The following is a 10,000-nucleotide window of genomic DNA, read 5'->3' as shown; positions in this document are numbered from 1 at the left end:
CCAGATCTGGTCTTTACAATGTCATTCCAAAAATAATTGATTATCAAAATCTTGAAGCTATGATGTAATGCATGATCTATTCAAAATGATGTGAATAAATAATCATAATATTTTTCAGAATAATCTGAATGCTAAAGGGTTAAGGAGTTTGGGGACACCAGAGGAGTAGTTTGTGTAATTCAGAACATAACAATAATTCAATTAATTCTGTATATAATCATATTGTTCTTAGTCTATTATAAGGAATATTATTGGGAATTATCTAAAAAATAATCGTTAAAATATCCTGTGTATTGTTGAAGTATAAGCAATTTATTCTGTATAAATTTTAACAACAAAATCTTATATAAACCCTTAAGGGCCATATGGACCCAGTTTGAAAACCACTGGAGTAGAGAATAGTGAGAGTTGTGGAGTCTTTGAGGATATCATAGTGTAGAGACAATATAACAGTTTGATTAGAATATCTTAGAATATCAGAGTGTAGTGACATGATAATTCTGTTGGGGTCTCTGAGAATGTCAGATTGTAGACATGATTTTGCAGATGTACTCATATCATGTGATTTCAAACCCTGTGATAAACACTTAGTTCTCATGAGTGAGTATTGTTGCTGAAGGCTGAAGGCTAAAGATATTTGACCCCCGCAACATCGCTTGACAACTGATGGTAGTGTGTTTACATCCCCGTAACTTAGCGGTTTGGCGAAAGAGACTGATAGAATAAGTACTAGGCTTCCATAGAATAAGTCCTGGGCTTCATTTGCTCACCTGAAAGCAGTGCTCCAGCATGGCTACAATCAAATGACTGAAACAAATAAAAGAATATACACACATTATATATATGCAAATATACATGTATACCGACATAAAGATGTGAAGGCATGTGGCCGGGTAGTTGGGGCATTGCACTCATGATTGCTAGGTCATCATGGGTTCAATTCCTGGAACGGGTTCCATGTCGTGTTTTTTTTGAGGAAAGCACTTCATGCCATTTTGCACCAGTCCATTCAGCTGTAAATGGGTCCCCCTGTGACAGTAGGGCCTCTGATCAGGGGGAATGTTAGCTTGCTTGCCTAACCAGTGGGGTTGCGTTACTTGGAAGCTGAAACAATGTGAAGTGCACTGTGATCAGCGATGTATAACAACATCCGATAGTCTGGTTAATACTGTGATACTATGATATATATAAATACAAAGAGATCGAAAGAGGTGGAAATCCGTTGCTGCCAAATCAGGAGAGTACTGCGGCTGTGGAGGCACTTCCCAGCCATGCGTTTGAATGGCTTCCTTGGTCATATTGGCGATACGAGTGTGGGCGTTGCCGTGCTGCCATGTTGGGGCACTGCCTTGAGGGGGAGTTTTTAATTCGATGAATCGACCCCTGTACTTAGTTTTTTTTCAAGAATGGCACTTATTTGTTCAGTCACTTTTGCTGAACTGCTAAGTTATGGTGACATAAAAAAAAACAATACCAGTTGTCAAGCAGTGGTTGGGGACAAACACAAACACACACACACACACACACACACACACACACACACACACACACACTCATACACACACACACACTCATACACACACACACACACACACACACACACACTCACATACACACACATGCACACATGTACAACGGGCTTCTTTCAGTTTCCGTCTACCAAATCCACTCACAAGGCAGTGGTTAGCCCAAGGCTATAGTAGAAGACACTTGCCCAAGGTGCTATGCAGTAGGACTGAACCCAGGACCATGTGGTTGGGAAGCCATGCCTGCACCTATAATTAGTTTATTCACTTTAACTTTCGATTAGATGATAATATCTATCTGAATCCTTATAAAGTTGCTTCTGTTATTAGATAAATTATTAATTTTTTTTGCTATATGTTTGTCTTATCAATAATTATGAAAATCTTATATATATCACTCTTACATATTGTGACAATGTCAATATCTTTAAAATCCTGTAGGGCTTGTTTAAGTTCTGTGTTGAGTATTTCTTTTTTGTTGTGTACCTGTCTGTTTTATTCACCAAGGATTAAATATTGAATTTTATCATCAATGTTTATAATACATTATTATCTCTGAAATTTTCTATGGCTTAGTACAGTAACTTGATTCTAACTCTTTTTACCTATTTTGATCAGATACATTTTATAAAGCTGAAAAGATTTAGGCAAATTATATAAACTAGGATGGAATAGCTATGGGTTCTCCCTTAGAGCTTATATTTGCAGCCTTCTATGTGATAACATAGAGAAATAAAGAGGTACCGATACATAAGCATACCATATAAGTGTAGCTTCATCTTAAGCCTGACTGGTTCCCCATGCTGGTGGCATGTAAAAAGCACCATCTGAATGTGGCCGATGCCAGTGATGCCTGACTGGCTCCGGTGCTGGTGGCTTGTAAAAAGCACCCACTATACTCTCGGAGTGGTTGGCGTTAGGAAGAGCATCCAGGTGTAGAAACATTGCCAGATCAGATTGGAGCCTGGTGCAGCCATCTGGTTCGCCAGCCCTCAGTTAAACCGTCCAACCCATGCCAGAATGGAAAACGGATGTTAAGCAATGATGATGATGAGGATAAACTGGCAGAATCATTAGTATGCTAGGTAAAATGCTTGGCAGCATTTTATCTGTCTTCACATTCTGAGTTCAAATTCCAACAAGGTTGACTTTGCTTTTCAACCTTTTGGTGGGGGTCATTAAAATAAGTACCAATTGAGCACGGGGGAGGGGGGGGGGTCAATGTAATTGTCTTACTCCCCCCTTGAAATTGCTGGCCTTGTGCCAACATTTGAAACCAATGTTACTTTCAGTTATCAGCACAAGGCCTGAAATTTGTGGGGAGGTGGCTGGTTGATTACACTGACCCAAGTGTTTAACTGGTACTTATTTTATCACCCCCGAAAGAATGAAAGGCAAAGTCAACCTTAGTGGAATTTGAACTGGGGACATTAAGTTTGTAGAAATGCTATTCCACTATGCATTTTGTCCAATATGCTAATGATTCTGTAAGCTCACAACCTCACATAAATTATGAATAAAGGCAAAAATGGAAGAGTGTCAAACAAAATCTTTTGCTGTATTTCGTTACATCACTTTATATTTTAGGTCCTTTCTCTTTCATTCTTCCATTGATGATAGCATAAGTCCCAATCAATATAATCCAGTGAAAATGTGACCTTGAGCACACATAAAAAGTATTGATATTATCTTTGAATGTAAATTTATGTAAAGAGAGAGCAACGATGAAAAGGATTGGTTAGAATCAATCCCACAATTCTTAGCTCTTAATCTTGATAGTTGCTATCATATTACTAACCAGTCATCCTTTTTTTTTTCTATCAGATTTACTTGTTTTCTGGCACACAGCTCAGTCTAGTATATAAGTGTAAACCTGTCATGTAAACATTCAAACACTGTCACTATCTTTCCTAATCTTACAGCATTACACAGGCAGTTTTTGTTCCTCCAAAGTTGTCTTGGTATACATATTGACCTACCTTTTTTTCCCTTGCATTTTGGTTTGAAAAGTTTGACTTGTATACCAGAAAATATGAAACATAATCATTCATTCATTCAAAAACATTCTCTTTTATCATGTTTTGTATTTTATTGTTTTTACTATGACTCTTTCTTACATGTTACAATGATAGTTAGATTCTTGCTTCATAAAACAACTGATTTTATTGCTATAATACTGTTGTAGTTGTTGTTGTTGTAGTGTGTATGTTGTATATCTCTACTTGTCTCTAAAGTCCTTCATTTTCTCTTTGCAGGTCACCTTACCTGAAGGTACACCACCCTTTAATATGGCAAACAGCAGTCCAGTTGTACAACAGATTCACCGTGAGTTCTTGAGCTGTGGAATTTGTCTGGACCGTTATCAGAATCCCAAAGTTTTGCCGTGTTTACACACATTCTGCGAGCACTGCCTGATAAGTTACATTCCTCCGGAGAGTCTGTCTTTGACGTGTCCGATCTGTCGCCAACAGTCCATCCTTCCAGTGGAGGGAGTCTCGGCGATGCAAACCAATTTCTTCATTACTAATCTAATGGATGTTCTTGGAGAAAACAACGTCTGCACTGCTTGTGTAGACAACACAAAAGCCACATGCAAATGTACAAACTGTGACAATTTCCTGTGCCAGCGTTGTTCCGAAAGTAGCTGTGGAGGTCAAGCTTCCAGAGACCAAGGAAGTGAGACTCCCAACGAGATGGCCACCAGTGTCCACAATATTATACGACTCAGTGAATTAGCCTTGACCGAAGACAAAGAAAACAGACTCGTTTGTCCGAGCCATGAAGGTAGATCACTACAGTTCTACTGCTGCGCTTGTGAAACAGCTGCCTGTGAAGAATGCACTGCCGTCCATGTTGGTCATAAAACAATTCCGTTGCAAGATGCAATTAAAGAACACAAAGCTGGTCTCCAGCGACTTATTTCAGGGGCCAGAGCTCAAATCCCTGGAATTCAGAAGTCTGTTAAAGAAGTTGAGGAAGTTTCTGAAAAATTAAACCTTAAATTGAGGGAAGCTGAAGATGAAATAGTCAGTGCTTTTGATGTTCTTGACAAACTAATTGTGCAACAAAAGACAACACTACTCAAAGAGTTGTCAGAAATACACACATCCAAACAGATGGTGCTGAATAAACAGAAAGACACCCTTGAGAGCACACTTTCCAGAATTTCCAATTGCTGTGAGGTCACAGAAGAAGCCCTTACTCATGGTAAAGAAACAGCAATTCTAGTGGTGAAAAAGGAAGTGACAGAAAAATTGCAAGAATTAGGGTCTATGAGCATAAATTATCAACCTGAAGAAAACGAATTTTTAGAATTTGATAGTTCATGTTTCCAGTCTTTGAAAAAGTCAATTGTAAACCTTGGACATATTCTCACTAACAGTGCAGTTGGCTATGAAACAACAGCCATGGGAAATGGTCTCAAATATTCTTACATCGGTAAATATTCTACCGTATCTGTTACTACAAAAGATAGAAAAGGAGAATTGGTTAAACTGGGAAATGCAACGGTTGAAGCTGAGTTGCTGAGCCTAAATAAAGACATCATTGTTGAACCACATATCACTGACCACAAAAACGGAACATACGACATTACTTATTCCATTCCTAAAGAAGGAACTTATGAAATGTTTATCAAGGTTTTTAACCAACCAATTAAAGGTTCTCCATTCAAAGTGAAAGCTTTACCTGCAGGAGAGGAAAGCGATCTATTGGGAGCCTCAACAAGGATACCTAAAACAAGTGCTGTAAAACAACGTGGGACCAAACGGCCGTCCAGTTCAAGATCGCATGGATCTAATCGCAAGAGTAACGTTATTGAAGACGATCTCATTTTGAAGGTTGGAGTAAAAGGTCGAAATAAAGGTGAATTTACAAATCCACAAGGATTAACCTCCATTAATGGTAAAATTCTTGTAGCAGACAGTAACAACCAAGTTGTGCAAGTGTTTTCATCATTAGGGGACTGTAAGCTTCGTTTTGGTTCGCCAGGCCGAGGTCCTGGAAAAATGCAACGTCCGACTGGTCTTGCAGTCACCATGAATGGCAATTATTTAGTCGCAGACTATGACAACAAATGGGTGAGTGTTTTCTCCCCAGATGGTAAATATATTAACAAGATTGGTAACAATAAACTGCTGGGACCAAAGGGTGTTGCTGTTGATAAAAATGGACATATTATTGTTGTGGATAACAAAGCAAGTTGTATATTTATCTTCCAGTCGAATGGAAAACTTATCCAAAAGTTTGGTTCTCGTGGAAACGACGACAACCAGTTTGCTGGACCACATTATGTTGCCATCAATGCCAACAATGATATTATTGTTTCTGATTTTCATAATCACTGTGTGAAAATCTTCAATTCAGAAGGCAACTTTCTCTACAGTTTTGGCTCCAATGGAGAAGGAAATGGCCAATTCAATGCTCCAACTGGTGTCGCTGTTGACAGTCATGGGAACATTTTAGTTGCAGATTGGGGCAACTCAAGAATACAGGTTTGTATAAATCTACAATTAAAAATATTTCATCAGTTTTAAAATGATTTAAAATTGTATCAAGTTCAAATCCTGGTTTTTACATTCTGTTGACTTAGTACCATTTAGGGTGCCAAGAGCACCATCCGAGCGTAATCATTGCCAGAGCAGCCAACTGGCTCCGTGCCGGTGGCATGTAAAAAGGCACCATTCAAGCGTGATCGTTACCAACGTCGCCTTACTGACACCTGTGCTGGTGGCATGTGTAAAAAGATTTGAGCGAGGTCATTGCCAATACCGCCTGACTGGCCCTGTGCCGGTGGCATGTAAAAAGCACCCACTACACTCTTGGAGTGGTTGGCGTTAGGAAAGGCATCCAGCTGTAGAAACTCTGCCAGATCAAGATTGGAGCCTGCAGCCATCTGGTTTGCCAGCCCTCAGTCAAAATCGTCCAACCCATGCTAGCATGGAAAGCGAATGTTAAACGATGATGATTTGGACAAGTCAAACATTTGAATTAGTCATGCATTTGTTTGAATGACTTGTCTGTTAGTACAGTTATTAGTCATAGTTCTTAGAGTGTTGATAATTAATAATATTTAATCCTTTAGTAGGATTAAAACTATTGTAAAGATTAGCATTGTTAACATTTTCATTACATATTTTGTGAAGGCAACACTTTAATATTTAGGCTCTCCTGGTGATAATTAAGATGTATTCTGTAAAACATAAAACGTCTGCTGTGGAAACTGACAAACTGTGTGACAGTTGATGACCAACTAATTATCTCTGAGGATGACTGATGACTTATGTGGTGACTTTGTTTTTTTTAAATGAAGAGTTGCATACCATTCAGAGGTGTATATATTCCCCCACTGGAGGGGATGTTGGTCCATTGCAGGATCTCAACTGATTTCAAGATATTAACTAGTCCCATTGTAATGTAATTCATTTCTTAAAATACCAACTTCCCACTACCTTCTACATATGTGATATGGGCCACAGGTTGGCAGGTTAATTCAATGAACTTTTGCATGAAGTGCAATGTGACAACCACAGAACTTTTGATTTTCCTTTGAGAGTTCTCTCCCAACAGGACAAACAGTTGATTATTTTCCCTTTGACTCCCTCTTTTTCCTTTCAGCCCTGATACATACAGAAGCCTACATATACAAACAATTAGGCACTTATATTTACTTACATATACATGATTTCTAAAACCTACCAGAAGCTGATTATTCCTCTCCCTCAATCTTTTTTGAACATAACCCACAATTTGCTGGCAGTCCATCCCTACTAAAAGCCACAAACTTCTCTTTGATCATAATAGATAACAGAACATAATTCTTAATTTCTCTCTTCTCTCTCTTGAATAAGAGTTTATCTTCAAAACCTTAGTAGCATCTTCCTTTTCTGCACAGCTTAATATATTAACTTCACTTATACTTACTTAAGCCATTTGCTCCCTCTTAAGCGTAAGCTATAACTTTTCTTCACTGTTCTTGACTTTGAGCTGTCTTTTCTGCTTCTCTCCAATTAGATCCCCGCTTTTCAACCTGTTCTGTCCTTCCTTTATCTCTGTGGGAAGGCCTTCTCCCCTAAGGTCATGTTGATTTTGAATTTCTTGGTAGGAAAGTTGCAAACCCATTTTCACCTCTGGGAAGAGTTGGTCCATTTGGCCTGTCTGGGAAGAGTTGGTCCATATTAGTCTGGCCTCTATCCTTTGGCCTGTCCAACATGGGAGGCCATACCAGTAGCTTATGTTCCATCAGCAAAGCACTCGTGATTATTGAGACATATAAGCCATCACTCAACATGAAGGACTGGACCATTTAGTAGTCTTTTATAATACTGTATCAATTTCTGAATATATTGCACCATTTACATTTGGCGATATTTGTCCTCATCTTGTTTCGGCTGATATATCCTGCAGGGTATATCGAACCCTCTTGGGGTTTGCATTCCTAAGGTATTATTATTATTATTTAGGTCACTTGGAATTTTGGGGTTAGTAGCCCATGCTCTTAACCACTGCACCATATGCCTGTGGGCAATTATGAAGTGAATTTTAGGGCTTATAAATCTAATATTTTTTTATCCTTCCTTAACAACAAACAAGATGATGACAAATATCTGTTGAATGTAAATAATGTAAATAATGTACATAATTCCTCATTTCTTAAATATAGAACTGTATATTGCACCATCGTTTAGCTTTATTGTGCCTATGTCTGATTATATTGTGCTCAAAATGAACGCTAACCCTGAACTAACCAACAACAACAACAACAACTAGTTAGTTAGTTAGTTAGTTAATTTGGCTCAAAAGCAAATAGCAAGGCCATGTAGGGGGACATGGAGTTAAGTACAGGGTGGTGTTCATGTAAAGAGTTCAGGCCACTTGAGGTCCAGGGAGGCTTTGAACAAAGCGGTCGTCGGCATCTTCACCATCTCGTCTGGCAGCTTGTTCCACGGATCCGCAACCCGGACGGAGAAAGCTCCTCTCCTTCGATTGAGATGAAATCGTCGCAGGTAGAGCTTTTCGGAATGATCCCGCAGCCGACGCTCTGGAGCAGGAGTGAAGAACAGCTCTTTCGAGAGGTTACACTTTCCGCTTATGATGTTGTGGGCGAGAATGAGATCACCACGGCGGCGGCGTTTTTCAAGAGAATAAAGGTCGAGCGTCCTCAGCCTTTCTTCGTAGGACAAATTTTTGAGACCATGAACCATGCGGGTAGCCAGCTTCTGGACTCTTTCGAGATGCTGTATGTCTTTGAGGAGATAAGGAGAAGAGGCTTGAATCCCATACTCCAATATGGGTCTCACCAGTGTGACATAGAGTGGTAGGAATATGGCTGCTGTGAGCATTCCGAATGACCGTCGAATCAAGAACAGAATTCCGCGTGCTTTGTTGGCAGCATGGACGCACTGGGCTGAAGGCGAAAAGGAGGAATCCACCAAGATACCCAGGTCCTTTACCTGATCAGTCCTCTCCAGCAGCAGACGACCCGGCTCGAAATCAAGTTGAGTTGCAGGAGTAGAGCCGACAGGCAGATGACAGCACTTTGACACGTTCAGACACAGGTCCCAATCGTTAGACCACTTCCAAATTTGGTGGAGGCATCGACGAAGATCCTCTATATTACCGCGAGGAGCGACCAGTTTGATATCGTCGGCAAATAGAAGGGTGTGTTGCGTGAGGTCGTCGGGCAAGTCATTTATGAAGACTAAGAACAACAAGGGCCCAAGCACTGAACCTTTATGCTACAGTGAAATTTAAATTGAAGCAGAGTAATAAATAAGAATTGTTGTTGTAAGTCTGTGGGTTTTAGTTCCAGTTGTTTGAATTTCCTATCCATTTCCCTGAGTTCTTGCTTTATACATTTTGTTTCCTACTTCACCATGTTTGATAGAAATGACGGCTTTTGAAATGTCAATATTTTCTTGTTGCAGGTATTTGACAGTGAAGGCTCCTTCCTGTCCTACGTCAACACGTCAGCCGATCCACTGTACGGACCACAGGGACTTACCGTGACAAGTGATGGATTCTGTGCCGTGGCAGATTCAGGAAACCATTGTTTTAAGATCTATAAATACTTACAATGATGTTGGTGCGCATCGTAGTGCAGCAGCAGCAGACGGCTGCACAGAAAATGATGATACTCAATACATCTTGTGATGACACTGTCAACCCACCGCTTCCTTCGGCCATCCGTACACTCCATCACCTGCATTGTTGTTACCGTACCAACTTGGCGAACCCCCTTTTCAAATCTAGATCTGCATGTGTCAACTTGACTGTATTGTTATTGTTATTATTATTATTATTATTATTATTATTATTAATACTACTATTGTTATAATTATTATTATTATTAATTAACAATAATAATAATAATAATAATAATAATAATATTTTTTATTACTTTTATTTCTGTTCTGCGCAACAGAAACTCACAAAATTATACAATTCCGATGTAAAAAATGACTACTACTACTACT

The 10,000-nt window shown here is 39.4% G+C and overlaps 1 protein-coding gene and 1 long non-coding RNA gene across 5 annotated transcripts in view; one reads left to right on the top strand and one right to left on the bottom strand.

The window, feature by feature from the left end:
* LOC118765844 overlaps positions 1-10,000 on the bottom strand; it is a 22,239-nt gene that overhangs the window by 3,382 nt on the left and 8,857 nt on the right. Inside the window, exon 2 of the long non-coding RNA XR_005001740.1 lies at positions 1,510-1,552. This is a non-coding gene — a long non-coding RNA (uncharacterized LOC118765844). The remainder of the gene's footprint in view (positions 1-1,509; positions 1,553-10,000) is intronic.
* Positions 1-10,000, top strand: part of LOC115218527 (tripartite motif-containing protein 2-like) — a 151,925-nt gene that overhangs the window by 140,906 nt on the left and 1,019 nt on the right. For all 4 annotated transcript variants that reach the window (XM_029788394.2, XM_029788396.2, XM_036508466.1 and 1 more), the window contains 2 exons: positions 3,782-6,019; positions 9,452-10,000. The exon at positions 9,452-10,000 is cut by the window's right edge and continues 1,019 nt beyond it. In XM_029788394.2, coding sequence (XP_029644254.1) covers positions 3,782-6,019; positions 9,452-9,604 — 2,391 coding nt within the window. In that variant the 3' untranslated portion in view covers positions 9,605-10,000. The remainder of the gene's footprint in view (positions 1-3,781; positions 6,020-9,451) is intronic.

Source organism: Octopus sinensis, linkage group LG13, assembly GCF_006345805.1.
Source record: "Octopus sinensis linkage group LG13, ASM634580v1, whole genome shotgun sequence".
NCBI classification, from domain to species: domain Eukaryota; kingdom Metazoa; phylum Mollusca; class Cephalopoda; order Octopoda; family Octopodidae; genus Octopus; species Octopus sinensis.
This window is presented reverse-complemented; position numbering and strand designations above follow the sequence as displayed.